The sequence below is a fragment of the Trachypithecus francoisi genome, unplaced genomic scaffold (assembly GCF_009764315.1).
Source record: "Trachypithecus francoisi isolate TF-2019V2 unplaced genomic scaffold, Tfra_2.0 Lachesis_group10, whole genome shotgun sequence".
Taxonomy (NCBI): Eukaryota; Metazoa; Chordata; class Mammalia; order Primates; family Cercopithecidae; genus Trachypithecus; species Trachypithecus francoisi.
Genome location: NW_022681455.1, coordinates 1,622,166 through 1,647,094, shown reverse-complemented (window position 1 = coordinate 1,647,094; position 24,929 = coordinate 1,622,166). Strand labels below are relative to the sequence as shown.

General features: G+C 38.5%; 1 protein-coding gene across 5 annotated transcripts in view; it reads left to right on the top strand.

Moving 5' to 3' along the window:
• GMDS (GDP-mannose 4,6-dehydratase) overlaps positions 1-24,929 on the top strand; it is a 632,097-nt gene that overhangs the window by 405,964 nt on the left and 201,204 nt on the right. For 4 of the 5 annotated variants that reach the window (XM_033216041.1, XM_033216044.1, XM_033216046.1 and 1 more), the window contains exon 8: positions 21,084-21,170. The exons of the other annotated variant lie outside the window; for it this stretch is intronic. In XM_033216041.1, the coding sequence (XP_033071932.1) occupies positions 21,084-21,170 (87 nt within the window). The remainder of the gene's footprint in view (positions 1-21,083; positions 21,171-24,929) is intronic. 5 annotated transcript variants of the gene reach the window in all.

Sequence of the window (24,929 nt, the reverse complement as noted above, 5' to 3'; positions counted from 1 at the left end):
GCCTCTGCTAGCTTTCATACCTCAAATTTTGAGTTCAGGTCTCGGAATTTGTCTTTCATTTATACAGCAAAACCACCAGGAAAGAGACTTTAAAAGAGACTGTCATGCATGACAAGATACTAGTGAATCCAAAAACATACTTAAAAAATAAAGCAAATGAAAAAAACTCTAATGACTCCCATAAACATTAAATTGATAGCCTCTTCTTTCCTTGATATAATAGTTATTATTTGCCCTGTTACCAAATTAGTATCTTAAAGAATTGTTTTAATCAAAATGTACTTATTATGTGCAGTTTTATTCATGGTCCCTCACAATCAACAATTTAAATGATATTTATGCCCATCTGCCTGCACTTATTGTTTGAATTAGAAATACAAAAAAGATCTAAGAACTTATAAAATAGTTGGGTTTATCAAGCCTAAAAAGACATCAATCTAATTTAGAAATTTAAATGTGAAAATTACTAGGTTTTTTAAAGATTATTTTATAGTGACATATCTCCTTCTACTTAAACTTTGTTTCGCATTGTTTTCTGTAAAAGCAGATTAAGAATTCACCAAATTTGATATAACAACTCCCTACAAAGAATGCTGCTGTCCTCCCAGCATGTGAGATGTTGTAGGAGCTGAGTTGGGAAAAGAGAGCAAAGCCTCCTCCTTCCACTGTTCTAGAGACAGAGGATGTAGAATGCTGCCCTGAGTTCCCGTTTGCCGATAGCATCAGCCACCTCCACCCTACCCCAGTGATCTGTCCCTGTGCGCTCCTCTCCTGGCTGACTACAGTTTTCTTCAGCCAGTTTGGATGTCATGTCCTCAAGGAAAACTTCCCTGACAGACTCTCCTCAGGCAACACAGGCTCTGTGCCCCTCCTGTCCGTGTCATTTGCCCCATGTTAGCAGTTAGCACTCACTTTATATTCCCTCCCTCCTTCCCTCTCCCTCTCTATCAGTGGAGAACTAATTAATGTCTAAATAAAAAAATAATTAAACCGTGATAAATCTATCATATGATTTGCTTGCATCTGTAGGACAGTACAAGAACATTCTCCGTGAAACTGAAATGCCCTCAGAGACATTAAGTTGAAAAAACAAAAATAGTGTGTATAAAGTAGTATTAAAAAGGTGGATGGGGGAGTAAGACTGTTACTGTGGTTGCCTGGTTGCAGGAAGGGGGCTGAACAAACAGGGTTCCCAGGACCTGGATGGAGACAATTGAGTAATGCCTCATTAAGTTTTGAGATTTTAGCCGCATGAGTGCAATATCTGATCTTTAAAAATGAGTTATTCTGGAATTATTGTATAATTTAGTTTAATAAGTTATAGTTTATATAAGTTTAATAAGTTTAATAGGAAATTGTTTAATAAGAAATTGCCCTTCAATTCTCTTTAAGAACTGAGTAATCTTGTATTTAAATTAGAAGTGTGTTAAAAGCTTAACATACTTCTGATGCTTAAACCAAATCTTACCAAAGCACTGTAAATAAAGGATTTTGTTGTGTTTTGTTATTTAATGAAAGGGAGTTGCCGACTCTCCCCATAGATGTCAAGCACTAAGAAAAGATGGATCCCAACTGGAGCCAACAGACAAAATGATGTATCATGGTGCCTCTGACATTCCCTAACCTCCAGGCCCTCAGAGCAATTGCTCAGGGAAATGCAGCATTGTAAGTCTGTTCTACCAGATGGAAATTAGTGCCTTAAAATAGCCCAGCATTTTTTCCCCCACCAGTGAGAGCATTTTAAGTGGAATCTCTTTTAGATTTAAATATTTTTAAATCTTCAATGGACATTTAATGAATCCTTATAGAATAGCTTTTATTTTCTTGATAATTGATGAAATTAATATCATGTTTTAATTTCAAAGCATGCCAAGCATTTTAACCTGCAAATATGTAACCTACCCAGATTGAACTTTAACTACTAGATTTTAAGATGCTAATTCTTAATAATTTCTATTTAATTTTTTTTTGCAAATTTTAACCAGAACCTAAGCTTTGACTTTGTGATTCAGTTATGTTTGTATACATATGTCTTCATTTTTGAGTGAGTAAGAATATTGGAATTGTTCTGTGGATTTGATGGGATATATGCATTGCGATTTTAAGGAGACCATATTTCTCATTTAGATATTGACTAGAAATAGAGAAAACCTAACCAACGGCTTCTTAATTTACTTTGTTTGTTTAATGAGCAGTTTGGGTTTGATATTAATTTCTGCCTTCATAAATTTCCCTTCTCTTGAATAATGAGGATCTTTCAACCCACTGCCCTTCCATGTGAAAATGGTTTTTTTAAACAACCTTGGTTATAGTTTTAAACTTCGCTGGAAGAATTAGGTCATCTAAAATATGTGTGGAGTGTGAAGTTTTGTTTTCTGCACAAAGACTTGTCATGAGTCTAAACATTTCTCTCTCAAGTAATTTACCATTTAATTACCTTGTGTTATATTCCCTCAGGAAGAGGAGGAGAAGGGAAAGGAAGAAAAGGCAAAAAAAAAAAAAAAGTTTTTAAAAATGTGTGCTGCATTCAGGATTTAGATTTCACCTTATAAAGTTTTTATTACAGTGTCCTCCTCCCCTCATTGTGCCATGAAATAGTGAATCACTCTGCTTGGTCTCTGAGGACAGATGCTGTTCTCATGTTTTATCCTGACACCTTCAAGATGAGCTTTCCATATGAAGGAAGGGAGGACATTTGATGCGTCCAGTGTTGTTCTGGGGCCTCCCCTTTTCTGGAAGTCACTGACACGTGTAGTTTTGCCATTGAAGCCCAGCGGGAGGTGACATTTGGCCAGTTCCCCTGCTGATTAATGTGCCTGAGGGTCCATGCCACCCTTTGCCCCCTTCCAGTGCATTAGTTATAAAAAAAAAAAAATTAAAAAAAAAAAAAGGAGGCTTTCATACGCTCCACTGCCGGGTGAGCTGGGCACAGGTCCAGCGGCGCCAGCAATTTTCCGTCCTTTGTGTGAGTGATCAGAGGCCAACCCCACAAAACTGACAGTGGTTGCACTCAGTGCTCCTAATGATCTTCAGTAGCCGAAGACTTCCTTCCTCATGTGGCCTGAATGTTTTTACTGGGTAAATATGTGATCTGGAAAGTGGCCACAGAGACGCAGCCTGATAAAGTTCATTGTGTGCTTTACATGTCCATGCTGACTTTTCCGCTGAAGCTCATCAGGTCTGTGGCAGGCAAGCCCAACTTCACAGAGAGAAAATGAGAAGCTCACTTTTGCCTTATAGGCAGTTTGCAAATGTGCTTTCTGAAATGTGTCAGCCTCACTTTGTTAATTCTTTTCTTACTGTAAAGAACTTTGCAGTCAAGCTAACAATTCATGTGGTGGACTATTTCTAAGACCAAAGAGTCTTTGGCTCTGTCTTACCTTTACCTGTCCTTTTCCACTTCTCCACTTTTTCATCCTGAACATCCAGTGAGTCCGGAACAGCCAAGTTACTACTTGTGTAATGGTCACAAAAGTAGGTGGTCATGTTGTGACTGGCTGTCAGTGCATTTACATGCTCTTCAACACATACACAAAAAATAAGTCATCACTCCAGTCTTAGAGTCAAACGCTACAAATAAAAATTAACCTCTAAGGAGTTTTTGGTTGTGTGTTGGTGGGGATATGCAAAGCCTCACTCTGTCCGCCAGGCTGGAGTGCAGTGGCTCAGTCGTAACTCACTGCAACCTCAAACTCCTGGTGGGTTCAAGGAGCTTCCAGACTCAGCCTCCCTCGTAGCTGGGACTATAGGCACATGGCACCACACCTGGCTAATTTTCTTATTTTTTGTAGAGACGGGGTCTTATTATATTGCCCAGGCTGGTCTCAAACTCCTGGACAATTTTGAGAACAGCCTGGGCAATATAGCAAGTTGCTCAAGTGATCCTCCCTCCTCGGCCTCCCAAAGTGCTGGGATTATAGACATGAGCCATTGCTCTAAAGAGATTTTATATTCTGTACCCTACCTTCACTTAGTTCTAATCAAACCATGTAAGGTGGTAGTTTTTACATATTTATTAAATTTCTGAAGACGTTTTCAACCACCTCCTGGTGTTTTGTTCTAGAACAAACCAACTGTGACTAGAAAGAAATGTCTTTGGAATTACGTATTTACAACAATTTTTGTAGGGAGGGTAAAAGTGGCTGAAACCACCCTTTGGCCTTTGTGCACTGGCTATGTAGAGACCTGGGAAAAGAGGGAGACTGTGGGCTGGGACTAGGCTACCAGGGATTGAACATCTGATTTTTCAGTATGCGAGCTTGCTCTGGCAAAGACCTCTAGAAGCAGGCTTCAGCTCCTTCAGATAAGTAATCCCTACGGGTGCTTAAAGAACTTTTAAGATTTTATAAAAAACCAAAAAAGGTTAGGAGTGTGTTTGTTCAGATGAATCCTCAGAAAGCTGGAATAAAAAACTTTCTTCTGTCGCCTGAGTGACAAGGCATCCTACAGTGTTTATTTTTATTTTACTCAATCATGTTTCCATAACTGCCTCTGGGATTGTAATTCTCATTGATGAGTGCTCTTCTTTAGTCCCTTTGCTAAAAACTTTATAACCTTACCTAAAATACTTAAAATTGGCATCTGTTTAGTGTTTTGCAGTTCATAGAGATTTTCCCTTCAAGCTTCCCTAAAGGAATGATTATCTGGACTCCCCATTTTACTAAAGAAACTGAGAAATGGCACATTGGTAAGTGGCAGATCCAGAGTACAGACATTCTTGCTTATATCACCTGTCACACATGGCAGACGGGACACAGCCACTGAATTCTCCTTTAATTTCAGTATGAGAGGGCTTTGACCTAATGTCTAGGAGGCTAGTGTAACCAGTGGAATGATTTAGAGGGAAGAAAGCCATTGACTTACTTTAATCCTATAATGGCAGTAGTGTCTTTGTAGCCAATCAGGAAACGATTTACAAATGACCTTAGCAGAATAACTCGCTGGATCATTCTGATTTGGAACTATTGAACTGTATCTGCATTGGCCAAATACAGCCAACAAGATAATCATGTTCATGTGGATTACTTTTGAAGAACCACTTAAAATTATAATGCTTTGGGCAAATAGTTTTCTAGATATGGACTACATTTTCTGGAGTGTTTGGGTACATTTTCACATATCAGTCTACAAAACAGGCATATTCTCAAAGAGGTTCTAAGAATTGTATCTGTTTCTTATCCCTGAAATGCCTTGGTGTAGTGCAGAGGATTCAATTTTGTATAAATTTCAGACAATTTAATATCTTATTGTGATAACTATCTCATAGATTTCTGAACAATTTAATATCTTGTTGTAATAACTATCTCATAGATTTCTGAACAGACAATTTAGTATCTTATTGTGATAACTATCTCAGATTTCTGAACAGGTGCCAGATGCAGCTTATCATTCGCTTACATTCTGGGCAAAAGCAGCATCATTGATTGTTGTAGTCTTTGTTGGCTTAAAAATCTGGAGAAGGGTTGTACCTTTGTCAGAGTGGACAATCACTCACTGCTTAGGCTTTGCTTCTGTCTCATCTTCTTACCTTTATTTCTTAACATGCATTGAACCCCTGTGTTATATCCTCTGTGATTGGTTATATGCAGTACAAAGCTGAATAGTCCCTCTTCTTAAGTCCCTCACATAGTCCCTCTTCTTAAGATGTTTAGAGTCTAGAACGGTGGTTCTCAATCCGGGGCAATGTGTGGAGACATTTTGGTTGTCACTGCTGGGGGAATGGTCTTGATACCTGGTGGGTAGAAGTTGCTAAGCATCCTAAGATGCATAAGACAGACTCCACAATGAAGAATCATTTGACACAGAGTGTCAGTCATGCTTCGGTTGGGAAATCCTGATCTGGAGCAGCTCTGTTGAATAGAATTTTTTCTGCTTATGGGAATGTTGTGTATCTGCAGTGTCCCGTCCCACATGATAGCCAGTGGCCACATGTAGATTGTGAGTACTTGAAATTTGTCTAGTATACCTGAGGAACTGAATTATTAATTTAATTTAATTTTGATTAATTTAAATTAAAAAGCCGCTAGTGTCTACCATATTGGACAGTGGCAGTCTAGAAGCAGAGACTAGTAAGTTAACGAGTGATTACAGCTCTATATGGAAGATAACTCAAAACCAAGGCTTGTGGCAGGAGTTATGAGAACACACACACAAAAAAAGGATTCTGAATTAGGCGGAGGCAAGAGGCAGCTTTCCAAGAACATAGCACACAGAGGGTGATTATTGAGCTGAGTGTTGAAGAACTAAATGCACCATACATGCCTACGTATAAAGTGACTTAGAATGTTTGATGATGTAAGACGATTCCCCCCATCCACCTAATACGAAGATTCACTAAAACATTAGGTGAAGGCGGCCAGATGTGGTGGCTACGCCTGTAATCCCTGTACTTTGGGAGGCCGAGGTGGGTGGATCGCTTGAGCCCGGGAGTTCAAGACCAGCCCGGCCAACATGGCAAAACTCCATCTCTACAAAACATTTTAAAAATTAACCAGCCATGGTGGCGCATGCCTGTATTCCCAGCTACTTTACAGGCTGAGGCATGAACATCACCTTAGTGAGCCCAGAATGTTAAGTCTGTGGTGAGCTGGGATCCACACCAATGCACTCCAGCCTGGATGATACAGTAAGACGACGTCTCAAAACCAAAACAAAACAGACAAAACAAATTGGGTGTAGAGTCAACTCGAATAAACAACCTTTTAGGGGAAAATGCGTATGCATAATATATTTTTTTATTTAGTTATACAAACATTTAAAAGTATACACACACGTATCTTCCTATATCCATATGTATTCATTTAGAAATATATATATATACAGTTAACCCTTGAACAACATGGATTTGAACTGTGCGGGTTCACTTATACATGGATTTTCTTCCACTTCTGCCACTCGTGAGACATCAAGACCAACCCCTCCTCTTTCTTGTTCTCTTAAGCCTAGTCAGTGTGAAGACAAGGATGAAGACCTTTGTGATGATCCACTTCCCCTTAATTAATAGCAAATATATGTTTCTTATGATTTACCTAATAAAATTTTTTCCTGTAGCTTACTTCATTGTAAGAATACAGTATATGGCACATATATACAAAATACGTGTTAATCAACAATTCTTGGTATCAGCAAGGCTTGCAGTCAACAGTCAGATATTAGTAGTTAAGTTTTTGGTAAGTCAAATATTATATGTAATTTTTTTTTTTTTTTTGAGACAGAGTCTCGCTCTGTCGCCCAGGCTGGAGTGCAGTGGCACGCTCTGGACTCACTGCAAGCTCCGCCTCCCGGGTTCGCGCCATTCTCCTGCCCCAGCCTCCTGAGTAGCTGGGACTACAGGTGTCCCCCACCATGCCCGGCTAATTTTTTGTATTTTTAGTAGAGACGGGGTTTCACCGTGTTAGCCAGGATGGTCTCGATCTCCTGGCCTCGTGATCCGCCTGCCTCGGCCTCCCAAAGTGCTGGAATTGTATGAGTCACCATGCCCGGCCCTATATGTAATTTTTTTTACTGTGCAGTGGTTTGGCACCCCTAACCCTCCATGTTAAGGGTCAATTCTACTACATTTTTAAAATTTCAAACTGAAGGACTCACTTTGACATTTCTTATAGGAGAGGTATAGTGGTAATGAACTTTCTTAGCTTATCTGGGAATGTCTTATTTTCTGCCTTGTTTCCTGGGACAATTTTTCTGAATATAGAATTCTTGATTAACATTGTTTTTGTTTTAGCATTTGAGTATATCAGCCAGTGGGCCTTCTTACCTCCAAGATATCAGATGAGAAATTGGCTAATAATCTTATTGAAGATCCCTTATATGTGATGAATTGTTACTGTTTTGCTGCATTTAAGATTCTGTCTTTACCTTTGGCTTTTGACAATTTGAATACTTCTCAGGATAGTTCTCTTTGAGTTTATCTTACTTGTTTGGTGAGCTTCTTGGATTTGTGGAGTCGGTTTTCATCAAATTTGGGAAGTTATCAGTCATTACTTCTTCAAATACACTTTCTATCCTATTCTTCTCTCTGCTTCTTCTGTGACTCCCACAGATTATGTTGGTCTGCTTGATGGTGTCCCTCAAGTTCCTTAGGCTCTGTTCACTTTTTTTCATTCATTCTTCTTTCTCAAACTGAGTAAATTTGATCTTCAAGTTTATTAATTCTTCTGCTTGCTTAAATTTGCTTTTGAGTCTCCTCTATTGTATTTTCCGTTTTACTTATACTTTTCAGCTCCAGAATTTCTTCTGGTTTCTTTTTTAAAATTTCTCTTTCTGTTATTCTCATTTTGTTCATACATTGTTTTCCTGTCTTTGTCCATGACTTACCCTAGATCTTTGATTACCTTTAAGATAGTTGTTTAATCTGGTAAGTCCAAAGTTTAGGCTTCCTCGGGTATGTTTTATGTCATTTTATTTTGTTCCTTTGAGTGCTCTATACCTTCCTTTTCCTTTCTATGTCTTATTTTTCCATTGTTGTTGAAACCTGGACATTTGAATCTTAGAATATGGTAACTCTGGAAATCCAGTTCTTTCTCTTCCCTAGCATTTGCTGTGGGTTTTCTAACTGTTGTAGGGTGTGTCGTCTGTGCCAGGGATCATCCCGAACTGAAATCTGAAGATCTTGTGAGGTCTTTTCTGAGTCTGCATTTCACGCTGGGTGTGCATGGTGGCTTCCTAAATCCCCTCACCTGTGCGGTTGTTTTGAACAGCCAAAAAAATATGTACCATTCTTTTGAATCCCTTGGAAGCTGCTTCACCCAGTGGAAGTTGAAATAGTGATATCAAAGGCTTATCTTTTACTAAAGCTTACGTAAAAGGTTGTTAAAGCTAAGGAATCTACCTTAGGACTTTTCCAAAACATATATATTCCAAAACATTGTATTCAATCCCTTGAAGCTAGTGTGTATCTAGGATACACACACACACATATATATATATATCCTGGATGTGTGTGTGTGTGTGTGTGTATTTATTTATCCTGGATACACACACACATGCATATATATATACACACACACATATATATGTGTATATATATGTATATATCTATATTTTAAGAGACAGGGTAGCTCTTCTGCTTAGGCTGGAATAAGGGGCACAATCATAGCTCACTGCAACCTTGAACTCCTAGGCTCAGGTGATCTTTCTGCCTCAGTCTCCCAAGTAGCTAGGACTACAGGTATGTACCACTTTTCCTAGCTAATTAAAGAAACTTTTTTTTTTAGAGAGTGTCACTATGCTGCCAGACTACTCTCAAACTCCTGGCCTCAAGTGATCCTACCACCTCAGCTTCCCTATACACTGGTATTACAGTCACGAGGCACCACACCCAGCCAGACATTTTTTAAATTATAATAAACAATAGCTCTACAAACTTCATTTTGTATATACCAGGCTTCTAAAATGAAATGATTTCAGATAACAATTTGAAACTTATAGAGGGCCTCAGGACATTCTTGAAAAAACCTCAGAATTGAAATGCAATCAGGTATTATGTGTATTAATGTCAGGCTATTTTAACTTCCTCATCAGTTTGGAGTTTATATCAACAATATCTGTAGAAAGGATTTGTTTAGCATATTAATAGTTTAAACAAGGTCCAAATAATGCACACCTACAAAAAATTTTAAGCACTTAAAATAATTTTAGAACCTCCTTTTGCATGAAAACAATTTGCTAAAATAAATTTTATGTGTCTTTGTAAATTTGGATCTCATATGCTCTCTACTTAGAAATATTCCAAGATCCTCTTACTCAAGATATAGTCATGCACCACATAATGACATTTTGGTCAGCGACAGATCGCATATACAATGTTGATACCATAAGATTATAATGGACCTGAAAATTTTTTAATCATGTAGTGACATGGTAGCCATCCAAACATCATAGCACAATTACCTTATTTTTAAATTTCCTTTAGCCTAAGTATACAGTGTTTACAAATTCTACAGCAGTGTGCAGTAATGTCCTAGACCTTCACATTGACTCACCTGTCACTCACTGACTCACCCAGAGCAACTTCCAGTCCTGCAGGCTTCCTTCATGGTAAGTGCCTATACATGTGTACCATTTTCTATCTTTTTATTTTTTTGAGAGAAAGCCTCAGTCTGTCACCCAGGCTGGAGTACAGTGGTATGAGCTCCGCTCACTGCAACCTCCCCCTCCTAGGTTCAAGCAATCCTTGTGCCTCAGCTCCCCAAGTAGCTGGGATTACATGTGCATGCTACCACATCCGGCTAATTTTTGTATTTTTAGTAGAGATGGGGTTTCGCCATATTGGCCAGGCTGGTCTCAAACCCCTAGCTAGCCTCAAGTGATCTGCCCGCCTTGGACTCCCAAAGTGCTGGGATTACAGACATGAGCCATGGCACCCAGCCATTTTCTCTCTTTTATGCTATATTTTACTGCACAGTAAAACTGTTTAAATGTTTAGAAACACAGATTAATTGCTGAGATGGGCGGATCACGAGGTCAGGAGATCGAGACCATCCTGGCTAACACGGTAAAACCCTGTCTCTACTAAAAATACAAAAAACTAGCCGGGCCTGGTGGTGGGCGCCTGCAGTCCCAGCTACTCGGGAGGCTGAGGCAGGAGAATGGTGTAAACCCGGGAGGCGGAGCTTGCAGTGAGCCGAGATCCGAGATCCGGCCACTGCACTCCAGCCTGGGCAACAGAGTGACACTCCGTCTCAAAAAAAAAAAAAGAAAAAAAGAAACACAGATAATTATCACCATGTTACAGTTGCTTAAATTAGTATAGTAACATGGTGTACAGATTTGTAGTATATAGTATATAGCATACCCTATAGCCTCGTTATGTAGTAGACTCTACTCTCCCGGTTTGTGTAAGTGCGCTGTGTGATTTGGGCACCACAAAATCACCTAAGGACACATTTCTCAGAATGTCTTTCTGTCGTTCAATGGTGCATGACTGTGTTCCCACTAGTTCCTCAAATTAGACTGGCAGTCTTTATTCACCATAGCTTAATTATGCCAATGTTTAATTTATTTGTCTGCTATTTTGCAAACCTGAGGTTTTGTAATGCATTTGGTTTGGTCCATTTCTAAGAGGTAAGAAAATATATGCTTTGTGGAATTCTGTTTTCTGTATCCTATGAACATGTCCTCCCAAGAGTCATGATGTCTTGAAGGATGCTATACAAGTTAATCTTCATCAGCGATCTTCTCAGCCAATGTGTTGCTTTGGCACATGTAAATATACACTAGGCGTTGTGTTCTATGTGCAATTCTGAAATGGTGACTGACTTTCATAAGGAGATTTATTTGCAAGTAAAGGATCTAACATCTGTGTAGTTCTTCCACCCTTTTGTCCCCTTGACCTCCAGTAAATTCTGGCCCAAGAAAGAATGACTTAAGAAAAATAACCCCATATTTAGTAAGCACCTACTATGTGTAAGGCACTGTGCTAGGTGCTCAAGGTGATTTAAATATGATAGTGCATGCCCCTGACACCTAAAATCATATTTGGGAGGCGACAAAACAACAAATGTATGGTACTAGAATCCAAACAGAGGATACAGGAGAATGAAATCGTTACTGGGAGTGAGGATGTTAAAATAACAGCTAAAAAATATTGAACACTTAAAAAGTACCAGGTACTTAATATGCATTGTATTTCATTTAATCCTCACATCCTAACTGTTAAATTTTGTCCCCACTTTAAAAGGAGGCCCTAGGTGTGGAGAGTTTAATTAGTTTACAGAAGACTACTTGAGTAGTTCATGTTAGTGGGGCTGGGGTTGAATCCTAATCTGATACCCACATGCTTACACTCTGTCCTACTGAAAGCTTCATGGGAGAGACAAACGGAAGACAGACCACCAGGGATTGTGAGAGGTGGGGATTTGGTGGTATTTTTCCAAAACACAGATCAGCATGCATTGTGACACAAAGACTTACAAAAAAAGTGTGGGCATATTCAGTGAATGTGAATAGTTAATTTTAGATGGCGGGGGAGGGAGCAGTGGTATAGTTAAAATAGGCTGTAGAGGAAATTGAGAATGATGTTGTAGAAAGGATAGAAGTGCACACCTGAATTCACTGGTTGTGCACAGAGCCTTGGAGCTTCCGTCATGTTGCATGGAGATATGTTGCATTTGCAGAGAATGTGACATGAATTGCAGCCCCTGGAATTGTGCAACAGTGGCCACCCTGGATGAGGAGACAGTTATAAGGCAACCTGACCACATAGTCTACTTCAAGGTCCTGGGCTAAAGGGATGGTGGTGGAAACAGATGAGAAGCCTCAGACTTGCAGCTAATTGCAGTTGCTGGATGAGGGAGAAAGGAGAGGCTCAGAGACGGTAGGGTGGTAATATCATAAGCACACAGGAGACACAGGGGAAGGAATGTTCTCCGGAGGAGGCCAGTCATGGGAACAGCCTGAGTCTGAAGTAGTAGTGATGCTGGGAGTACCCAGGTGAAGGTGCTCAGTTAGGCTACTGGAGCCATTCTGGTGTGGAAAGTGGTGGTGGGTTGACTTTTCTTTTCTTTTTGAGTCATAGACAACTTTCCATTACAATTTTGGATTCTGAACAACAAAAAATGCACCTGTTGATGCATACATTCTAACAAAGTATCAGCAGTCTAATGAATATTTAAACTCCCTCCATAAACCTTCTGTGCCTAACTTAACCATCCTTTGGCTAAAAACATAGATATTTAAAGCCATATATATTAGTGGGTAAATTTACTGGAAAACAGTATGTAAAAGGAAAAGAAGGGGGAGGGAAAGTCACAACCTCGGGAAATGCTACATTTCAGGTGCCAGAAAGGGGATGTGGGCAGTGGTGTTGGGGGAGGAATCCTCAGAACTCATGCAGGAGGAAGAAGAGGAATCTGCCATTTGTAGTGTCCTAGGAGCCCAGAGTCTTTCCACCAGAAAGCTGTGCTCAGCTGTGTAAGAACATACAATTGAGAAGATTATGACTGAAAAACTTTAGACTTGATGAGTTATTGCAGTTCAATATTATTCTTCCCATTTTTACAAATAACTTTGAGAGAAGAGGTCAGATTTTAAACTGAAGAAGAGCTGGTTGTGAGAAATTAGAGATAATACGGAATCTTATTAATTTAGTGTCATGATATATAGTATTTTTTCACTAATTTCTGACCCAAGAAAATAATCAAGCAATTAGTAGTAACTACCATGCTGTGTTTGGCTCTAGAGGGCATTTAAATATAAAAATTGAGTAATTTTATATATGTTGTACAAATAAGTTTTATTTTACAAATGAGTTTTGCCAAATATTTTACACACTTCTAGTATCCATATGAAATCTTTTTAATGAACTCTAAATTATAAAAGTACAAAAAGCCACTGGAATTGAGAGGATGTTTGCAAAGAAGGAAATCCTGTGGTATAAATGACCCAAATTTATAATATTTTCACTATGCTGTAACTAGATTGAAGGATTTTTCTATTGCATTTTGTAATTTAGGGAAAACCTGTTTATTTCTTCTCTCAGACTTCTCTTAATCGGAAATACTTGTAGTAAAATGTGCACCAAAAATACTTTTTACATTATAGGTCATTTTAAAAGTTAACAGTATTGAAATAGTTAAAATATGAGAGAGGCATTTCACTGAGGTTTTTTACTTTTATATTATTGTAACCTGACTTAGCATCTCATACAAGAAAAAGCAGGTCTCCAAGGATGTAAATAAATTTCAAACATGCTTCTACTTTTGGTTTATTTGTCTATTCATCACAAAGCCTTAAACATAGCAGATAATTCTGTTTCTCCTTTTTTCATCTTTTTCATCTATTGGAATGTTAACTGTTAAGTAATTTTCTAAGTAATTTTGCTAATCTAGAAAAATGTCAATATTTTTCTTGAACTATCTCATGACTATGTATTGTTTCCACGATTCCTTTCTGCTCTTGGAATTCATCAGATTATTACTGGAGTTTGTATATGTATTTTTTCCCTCTTTTTCATCCTAACGAACTCACTTCCTGTGAAAATAAATCAGAGCACTGTCAATACTACCAGGAATATGTGACCTAAATCTTACCCCAATACGTCTCAGAATGATGAGTTTCTAAATGTGTTTGGGCTTTGCCAAGCCATCACACACTTTAAAATATAGCTATGGTTTTTAATTTCCAAATGCATTCACATTAAGTAATTTTATAATGTTAATTTTTTTAAATGGGAAAATGTGAGTTGGGTCAGAAAGCTAGCTTTCTCCATGTGTTCTCCAGCTTGGTGACGTGTGGCACCATTTCATTATGCAGAACTCAGTGAACAAGAAGTCAGTTGTCATAGCCGTCTGTTTCCTGGTAGTTTACACACCAGAAACTGAAATCTGAGAATGGCACTTGAAGGAAAACAAAGAGCTTTACAGTATTTTTTTTTCTTTTCAGGAAAACACACAGAAGCTAATTTTAGCGTCTTGATCAAATTGACCCAGCCTTTAACCCTGGCAAACGTTACCACAACACACTTCCAATAGACAATAGTTTGCATACCAGCATCGCACTGGAAACAGATGTGCATGCAGAATTGGCCTCCCCTCCCCCGCCGCAAGACTGAGCCCGCCACTGTCATGAAAGTTGAAATGTGGTCCTTCCTAATTGGGGAAAAAACTAGGTCTTCTTTCAAATTTCAAACTACAAGCTTTCATGACTTCTTTAAAAATTTATTATGTCACAGTTATGTTTTGACCAGAGTTTCAAAATATCATTCACTAGAGAAACATCTCTTGGCTTTAGCATGATTTTTATCTTGGTGAAAAAAAGCAAAACAAAACAAAAAAAAAACAAATAAATTGTTAGCAGCTGCGCTATTCATGAGTGATGGTTACACAGTTTATATATTAAAACGTTTGGAATGTGCACAATTACCTCTTTTACTTTCTCACCAGGTCTCCTACAGTTTATATAAACTGCATTTTTATTACCAAAGAACTGTGAGTCTTTCCCCTCTCATCCTCGCCCGTCCTGGCTTGGCAGAGTTTGCTCCCTAAAGCCCACAACAGCAAGCTGTCCCCTGTCCCCATCCACCAGCTGCAGCTCCCCGGCAGTGTTGAATTCAGCCTCTCCACTCAAAAGGAGCTGGGGAGGGTTCGCTCAGTTTAGGATTATTTAGCTTAGAACCTTCTCAGAACCTCCGGGAGACTCACTCACTTGTGAAATGCAAGAGAGTTTTTCCATTTTTGCCGAGAGACAAGAAACAAATGTCTGTGTTTCTTGAGCGATGGAAAAGGATGTTTCCTGTCTCATTTGCTATAATAATTGCTTCTCTCAAAATATCCTTTCACTCTGGGATAGCTATAATTGGTTGCAGTATATGCATCCATTTATAGAGTCCATGTATATAAAACACAATGAGGTGGCATTTTGTAAGCATGTTCTGTAACTTAAAAATATACATATGTTTAGAAAACATAGGCTCTGTGACTTCTCTGAAGCCATAGAGAAGTTAGTGACAGTCGGGCCTAAGCTAGAACCCCATGCCCATGCATGCAGAACCACCCAGTGGCCAGGAACAGAGATCTCTATGTTACAGGCAGAGAAATCTCAATTGATAATTTGTATTTTTAAAATATGAATTTAGGGGAATGCATAATTGTTTAAAAAGCGGAGGGCTTGCAGTTATAAAGCACTATGTAAACTATAGTGCTTATAGTTTCAATGAACTTAGTTCAAAAGTGAGTTGTTACCTGTCTAAAATATTCTTGTCTCTAAAGAAATAATGAGTGCTGCTTATCCCTTTAGGTGAATTGTTTACATTAAAACTTAAATAGAATTTGAGGATTCTATTTAGAATTATAATTCATCTGTATGGAATTACATTAAACAGATTTTGGACTACTGAAACAGTAATTGCATGTGAGATATATTAAATGCAAAAATTATTCTAAATTTTATAGGGTCCATAAAAAACCATTAGTCAGATACCCAGACTGAAATGTTATTTCTTATATTTGCAAGTTAATACCAATAGCTATATTTGAACTTTGTGAAGGGAATTTAAACTATTTTCCTGGAATTTTTGTTTGACTGCCAAAGGGGGAAATTCTCATTGGACTTTGATTGTGAAATCCAGTGCTTTTTGTGTGTATGTTTTTACTACCAAAGCATTCTTTATCCACATTTTACTTTTTCATAATGCAATTCATGCCTCTTCTTTCAGTAACACATGAGTAGCAGCTAACTACCCTAAGTACTTCTCTCCTATTTCTAATTTATATTAAATGTTTTCACGATTTTAGGTTTCATTTCATTAATGCTGACCAAAATATGTATTTATAAACTATAACAAAACTAGAAAATGTGCAATATCATAAAATAATTGTTTTCAGAGAGCTTTTTAGATTAGTACCAGACAGAAATGTTTGTGTGATATGTGTAGTTATTGTGTAGATTGCCGAGATAAACATTCAAAATTAAAGTAATACTTTCTGCTTAGCATGAGGATTCCTAATCTGTAACCTTTTATCAATAAAATAAAAATCTATTTTATTTTCTTTAATGATTTTACTATTACAGTGAAGCAAGGAGATAAACATTACCCCTAAAGTGTCTACTTGTCGTATTTGTTTCTGTGAGAAATATAACCCAAGGTAGGTTTTTGGTTTTTTTTTTCTTGAGACAGAGTCTCACTCTATCGCCTAGGCTGGAGCGCAGTGGCGTGATCTCGGCTCAGTGCAACTTCTGCCTCCTGGGTTCAAGCAATTCTCCTGCCTCTGCCTTTCAAGTAGCTGGGATGACAGGCGCCTGCCACCATGCCCGGCTAATTTTTGTATTTTTAGTAGAGACAGGGTTTCACCAGGTTGGCCAGGCTTGTCTCAAACTTCTGACCTCAAGTGATCCGCCCCCCTCAGCCTCCAAAAGTGCTGGGATTATAGGCACGAGCCACCGCACCCAGCCCCAAGGTAGATTTTTAAATGGATATAAAGAAATATCTTTCAAAGAGCAGAGCTTTTCCATGTGACTTTTCTGATACAATAAGGTACAACTCAGTGCTTTTCACAGAAAATAATGAATCTATCGAATAAAAACATTTTAAGTTTATTAAAATAAACCACTTAGTAACCCGCATTAACTTTTTATTTCTCTGAGTATGTAACTATATATGTGTAAATACCATCTTCTATGTAGTCATGCCGCTTTTCTTAGGTGTGGTCACTGCTAATTTACTATGATGAGTCTGTTTTTCAACCTTGCCAAGTTAAAAGAAAATGTAAACCCATTTGTATTAGAATAGGAAGACATGTTCTTGATTGCAGTCTGTCAGTAGTATCTTGTATGTGAGTATTTGAGTGTGTGTGTGTGTGTGAGAAGGAGCAATGCATTAAATATATCTGTGTAAATACCAGCTTCTATCTAGTCGTGTGCTTTTCTTAGATATGACCACTGCTGATTTACTAATGACAGATTTTTTAGATACTGCTTTAGAATTAAGGTGAGTGGTATTATCTCTAGTTTGAGACCAAGCGAAGCGAAGTAACTTAAGCAAGGCCACATAAGTGATAAATAGTGGACCTGGAGTTTAAACCTGGGATCCCCACCTAAATCATAAATACAAAATGAACCACTTTTTTGATGATCCAGTGTCCATGTGTATGTATTACATGTATGTATGTATATATGCATGTGTATATGTGTACATACATATAGATGTGCTTATACTAGTGTTTTTTCCACCAGATAGTTAACCTTTCTTCTCCCACTTGCTCACTTTTTTTTTTTTGGATGGAGTCTCACTCTTGTCCCCCAGGCTAGAGTGCAGTGGTGCGATCTCGGCTCACTGTAACCTCTGTCTCCTGGGTTCAAGTGATTCTCCTGCCTCAGCCTCCTGAGTAGCTGGGATTATAGGTGCCTGCCACCACGCCTGGCTCATTTTTGTATTTTTAATAGAGACAGGATTTTCGCCATGTTGGCCAGGCTGGTATCAAACTCCCGGCCTCAGGTGATCCGCCCACCTTGGCCTCCCAGAGTGCTGGGATTACAGGCATGAGCCACTGCTTCTGGCCAAAGGAAAAAACTTTTATTTAGGAAAACTTTCACTCATTAGAAAAATGTGTTCTTGATAATCTAATTTGTTAAAATGCATTAATTATGTCTTGTCTTGGCTAACACATTTTAATTTACCTAGTTATTTCCCAGAAATTTAATAGATACAGGAGATATATTCATTTTTGGTGATATTTATACCTGTCGTCATACCATAAATATGCACCATGCATTAATGTGCATTCAGATTATGTAGCTGCATCCTTTAGTCTTCGGCACTTTCTATGGTTTTCAGGTGGGCTAGTGATTATGGGGCACACTTTTAAGGCAAACTCTGTGTTTCAGAAAAGTAAATAGTGGATTCACTTTTTCCCCCTTTTTAGCTTTTTACACCATTACAATTTTTCTTTCCTTTACAGTTCTCCATTAAAAAAAGAAAGAAAAAGAAAAATAGTTCATCATTCTGTTATCATCTTTCTTACCGTACTGGGAATGGGTTGCTTTTTCTGCTGTTAACCAGGCTTTTACCTCCGTCCCGGGGCGCGGACCCTTGAAGTATTGAGAGAGTCGGGTCACGTGAATAGCATGCAGGTTGTAGACGCCCCACAAACCAAGGGGTACTCCTGACCCAGCTTCATCAGGAGCTATTTGCCCTCACAAGGACAGAAGCAATTAAATTGTTTGTTCTGCTACAGAGTAAATGGTCTACTGAGAACTTGTTTGTACTTTTATATGTTTTTATGGTTAATGTTTTCAGTGACCCATGTTATAAAGTAAACCATAACTACTTCTGGAAGCATGTTGTAGCAGTAAAGCAAAACTGTATATTCCAGATATTTATATCACTTCACTCAAACCCTCGGAGTAAAACTTAAAAAAGAAAAGATTTCTTTCCAAACATTTCAGTTAGAAACTCAATTTCAGAACCTTGGCAGTCTTATGTATAGGCTTTCTTACATGATTGTTGAATAACATGTTATTATACGTGGGGGAAGAATAGTTCTTTTGTTGGCTGCATTACATTTTGTGGTGAAATTGGAGAAAACAAATCATTAAGGAAGTCTATTTTGGTTCAAGACATTACACACTTATGACGAGTCTGTTTTTCAACCTTGCCAAGTTAAAAGAAAATGCAGACCCATTTGTATTAGAACAGGAAGGCATGTTCTAGATTGCAGTCTATCAGTAGCATCGTGTGTGTGTGTGTGTGTGTGTGAGGGAGCAACATATTAAATAGATATGTGTAAATACCAGCTTCTATCTAGACATGCTGCTTTTCTTAGGTATGACCACTGCTAAGGAAAAATATATTTTCTGGATGAAATGTTAAACTCTGTGACAACCTCACCCAGACCTGCTTTCCTCTGACAGTTTTCCTAGTCTTCCAAACTATCACCCCCTTCCATTGAAACTCCTTCCAAACTCTCTCACCCGCTTTCATTGAAACTCCCGTGCCTTGTGGTCAGCAGATAGAAAGAAAGACCTCCACCACTTTAAAAAAGAAGGAGGAGAAAAACAAATACGTATGTATTTGCTGCAGTCTGTGAGCAGAGATACGTGTGAAAAGAAATACGCTAAACGTTAGATGTTCGTTAACTGGCTGAAAACGTGGAGGAACTGTTAATTCTGTGCGCTCTGTTCTTCCATTGATGACAATGAGAACATATTACTTTTATATTAGTTATGAAAACAAATAAAGCAAAATCGATGACGGTATGCTGAGAATTGTCAGTGCGGTCTTCCATCTTCTGTGTCTTTTGGTAATACCCGTATTTTAGAAGAGAGTGCTGCTACTGTGTATGAATAAGCCTAATTCGTGGTGGTATTCTGTTGGGTCCTCATGATATAGTCATCAGTGAACACCTGAGCTTTGGAATGAGACAAAATTGGGATCCAGTCATAAATCAGTCCTTATCTGATGTGATGTAAGATACCTAAATAAGCTCTCTGAACCCATTTCCTTATCTGTCAGTCATAAAAATATTATTTCTCTAAGGTGGTACCAAGACGAATGGAGATAAATAAAACTGCTAGCACATAGCAGATCTTCCATAAATGCCACCTGGGATGTTGCCAAGCACATAGTAGGCTCTCATAAATACCGAGTGAATAGATAGGTGAATGAATGGTCACTTCTCCCACCCTCCACCCCCTACCCCATCCCACCACCTTCAGGGTCAGATCAAGGCAGAAGGGCAAGGCCCCACTTTGGCTCAGTACCCTCACTGGTGGGGCAGTGAGCCTGCTTGCTCATTTACTTCCCCTTGCAGACAGCCGGGATTGTTAGCAACCATACTGTGTCAGAGGTGGGGAAATGTATTCAGTGTCATGGATGAAAACTTTCTATTTCCAGCTGAAGTTCTTCCTTTTCCTCTTTATTTTGCAACATTCTGTCAGCAGTTTTCATGTGAAAGAAATCTGGAAGAGTGAAAACAAGAATTGACATCAGGATAAGGTGTAAAACAGGCAGAGGGTCATCAAAAACGGCTGAACTAGTGACAGCAAGCTATCTGTAGAATGTGTCTTGGCCTTCTTCTTGTGTTCCTTTTCATTAACAAAAGCAAAAAGAAAGAAAAGAATTGGAAGTCTCATCTTTTGCCTCGTGAATGGGAGTGGGTTGATGTTTAAAATCTCACTTGAACAACCTTATAGATGATTTTTAATAAAAGATGTTTGAAAAAAGCACGTGGCCCATTACAAAGGAGAAAAACAAAAATTTAGACTGTTTTTCATTTGGTTTTCAAATAAATGGAGTATTCCATGGCTTTATTCACCAAGTGGAAGCCCCCTTTTAATTCCATAGAAGGCTGTTGCCCAGGTCTAGGGATCTGTTCAGTGGATCAGTAAGGTTGGGACCACAAGTAGCCTTCATTTCGAACTTAACAGCAAAAATGAAGGCACTGAAATTTTCTGCTGTAACTTTTTTTCTCCAGAAGTAAAGAAGTTGTATAATACTTTGTGAAAATATCACTTTTTATATACATTTGTATATAATAACTTGGGGTAAAATTTTTACTTATATGGCTAATTGAGACTCTAAGCCTGCCTCAAACCTAAGGTGAATTGCTGAATTTTTTTTCAGTAGGTGAATTACTTTTTTATTGCAGACAATACATGCATTGGGTGAAAAAATCTTAAATGATCTGAAGTATTTGAGCACAGAGAGAAGCCCCAGCTTTCTATGTGAAAAAGAGGTACTGTGTACGTGGGAGATTAACCCACAGCAGATTTTATTTCATCTTAAAGAGGGGTGTTTTATAACATGATTATGTGTTTTGTCTTAGAATTTCTGATATTTTATTGCATGCTTGTTGTCCACAAATGTGACCTATTTTGTTTTCCACATTTGATTTGAAATAGACACCTTTCTTTCCTTAGTACAAGTCAATTAAATACAGAACTGTTCCTACTATCATTTTTAATGGAAACTGAAATGTCAGGAAATGTTACAGAATCATGAAATAAATGCCAGTTGTTTAATTGATTTTATATAAAGAGGTTTAGAGACTGAATTATAAAACAAGATTGCTTCATGTAAGTGAATTTTGAATATATATGTTTACATACACATGGCATCTAAAAATTTAGTATAATTAAATATGAATATAATTTTTAAGTTATCAAATATATATATTACATCCATGTGATATTTCTTCATAAAAACATACAATACCTTCAGATTAAATATGTTTATCTTTTACTTCAGAGTTCCTTAAAACTATGGACATGAAGTTGCTCAGGTTTTCATAATATCTCACACGTGCTTAACGTGCTCTCTTGCCTCATGGCACAGCCCCAAACTTAGAACATTCAGCGTGGGTGGTCCTGAGGGTTCCAAAGGCAGCTGCATTTTTCTTTTCTGGGTGCCCTTATCTTGGGTCATAGTGTTGAAAACATTGTAAGACTTATCAGAATGTTTCAATAGTCTTTATAGTCCCAAGATGCACACCTCTTTTAGAAAAGAAGGAAACAAAAAGCTGTTCTAGCCGTGGTCCTTTGAGTGCGGGATGCTTCTTCCTCTAGTGGAGAAAGTGCCTGTCTCCGGTACAGGCACTCCTACAACTAAGGCGAATGAAAGCCTCCCAGTGTGCTAGCTAAAAACCTTCTTGTAGCCACATTGCATTTAATCAGACTCGAATGCTAGAACTCACATTCTGATTTGGTTTAAAATGATGTGGTCGGAAAAACTAAGTTTTTCTTATCAACATGTCAAAATCTGCTGAAATGAAAGTGGAAACACAAATCACAAATAGGCTCCAGGTTGCCTTAGAACACTGAACAGCACAGCTCTCATAATGTCAGTTTTCAAAATTGACTCACATGAAGCAATGAGATTTTACAATTCAGGCTCTCTCTGTCTTTATATGAGCCTGAATATTGCTGTGTATGTTAAGCAATGCATGGAATCTATTCTCTGATTTTCCCCCCTAATATTTCAGTTTCCAATTATAAGACAATAAGTTGGATAATTCTGTATTTAGTTGACTCATACTAAGAAAAATCTAAAAGGAATTTTTTTTTAAAAAAAGCATACACGAGCACAAATCAGTAAAGGCTTTATTACCAGAGGAAAAGTCAGTGAATCACTGCTACTCTCTTACTTGAAGACCTTAAGTGTCGCATGGGGATGCTGTAATCTTTGCAAAGATGCTCTTATTTAAACTCTGGAGCTCTCTCTGTTTTCTCAGCCATCCATTATTAGCTATCTAGAACTAATTATTCTCAAGGCACCGCTTTAGGGATTTTATGATTCTTTCTGTCTCCTGGGACTCATGTAAAGTTTTCAAATGATAAAAGAAGCCCCAAAAAGTTATTTCTTTTTCTCAAGTCAGATGAAGATAGGAATGGCTCAGGAGTAGCAGTTTCTGAAATAACCTTTCTTAGGCATTGAGCTCTGGGTTTCTCTTCTGAACCTTCATCTAATGAACCCTTTAAAGTGATTAGCTTAGAAAAAAATAATTCTTATTCTTTCCCAAGATTCTTGAAAACATACTGATTCTTAATATCTAATTTTATTTCGATTTTTTAAATTAAGGTTTGTTTTGTTTTGTTTTAGAAAAAGAGTATTGCTCTGTCATACAGGCTTGAGTGCAGTGGCGCATTCACAGTTTACTGTAACCTTGAACTCCTAGGCTCAAGTCATCTTCCCACCTCAGCCACCTGAGTAGCTGGGACTATGCTCATATACCACCGGACCCAGCTAATTGAAAAACTTATTTTTGGTAGAGATGGGGTTTTGCTGTGTTAGTCCAGCTGGTCTTGACCGCCTCAAGCAGTCCTCCTGCCTTGGTCCCCCGAAGTTCTGGGATTACAGGCATGAGCCACCACGCTTGGCTTAATAACTTATTTTAGAAGCACCTATAGAATAATCAAAAAGACAAAGCAATAAAACACTAACAAAAATAAATTTCTGTTCCCAGTATACATTCTTTTTTACTGAAGTCTAAGAAATCTATATCAAACTGAGTCTTTTGTTTTCTTTTCAAAAACAAAGGAAAAAAACCATCTACCTCCCCTTCAATGAGACTGAGAACTGACACTAACAAATCCCAAACCTGGTTGTGTAATAACTGCAGCTTCCTCAGCCCCTGGTTTGCAGATGCGAATTCAGTCGGTGGGGGGTTTGGTCACTGGAGTCTGGTTGTCCTCCTCCTTTTCTGGTGCCTCTGACCTGCTGTCTTCCTTTTGTGACTTCTCTTCTCTGTCCCCCTTTGCTCCCCCTTCTCTTCCACTTCCTCCTCTCCCTCTCCCCTTTCCCTTTCTTTCCTCTGCCCTTTCTTCTTTTCTTCCCCTCAGATCCTCCTCCTGAATTTCCTAGAAGATTCTACAGCTGCCAACACTGGGAACCTCTGGTTTGTTCTACTTTTCTGAATTTACTGTTAGCGAAACTCTGGAGGCCCTAGTAGGTAATCCTCTGGTCCTAGTTTATGGACTGAAATCCCCCTTCTCACACTCTCTTCACATCAGTCACCAGAGTCCTGGGCATTTCTTTTTTTTTTTTTTTTTTTTGAGGCGGAGTCTCGCTCTGCCGCCCGGGCTGGAGTGCAGTGACGCAATCTCGGCTCACTGCAAGCTCCGCCTCCCGGGTTCACGCCATTCTCCTGCCTCAGCCTCCTGCGTAGCTGGGACTACAGGCGCCCGCCGCCGCGCCCGGCTAATTTTTTGTATTTTTAATAGAGACGGGGTTTCACCGTGGTCTCGATCTCCTGACCTTGTGATTCGCCCGCCTCGGCCTCCCAAAGTGCTGGGATTACAGGCGTGAGCCACCGCGCCCGGCCCTGGGCATTTCTTTAACTTGCTCTGTGCTCTGAGTCCAGTGTACTTTGCTGTCCTGTTATTCTGCCTGGACTACACAGCCTCTCCCTGGCTTGTGAGCTCTTCCTCATTCTACAAGGTCCTCCACTAAAATTTTGCCTCTGTGAGTTTTGCACCACCCTACCTTTTATACCATTCAAAACTAATTCCTCTCTCTGCAGTACTTCTATAGCATTATGTGCAGATCTGTATTTTAGCATTTATTAGATCTTAATTGTAAATCTCTTCCCCTGCTTGACTATAATTCCTTGGACAGTAGAAAGGTATCATTTTTATATTTCTAGCAGTGTACCTGGAACATAGTAGGTGTACAATGAACATTGGTTAAATGAATATCAGAACTTTTGATTCTAATATGAAAACAGAGCTTTTTAAAATTATGTATTTAATTTCCAGTGGATTTGTGTTAGATAGCCAAAGAGAATTCTGTGGACATAATCCGTACTGTAATAGACCATCAAAGTTACAAAGAATTGCAAATAGTAAAATAGGAATAGAAAACCAGTATGTCACTGTCATTAAACGTGGAGTGCCTACTGCGTGCAGTGACAGTAGAGGATTAGCAGTATTTGCATCTTTCAGTGAGGTACAAAGGTTGTGCCTGTAGATGTTTCAAATGCTTGTTGTAACAGGAAGCA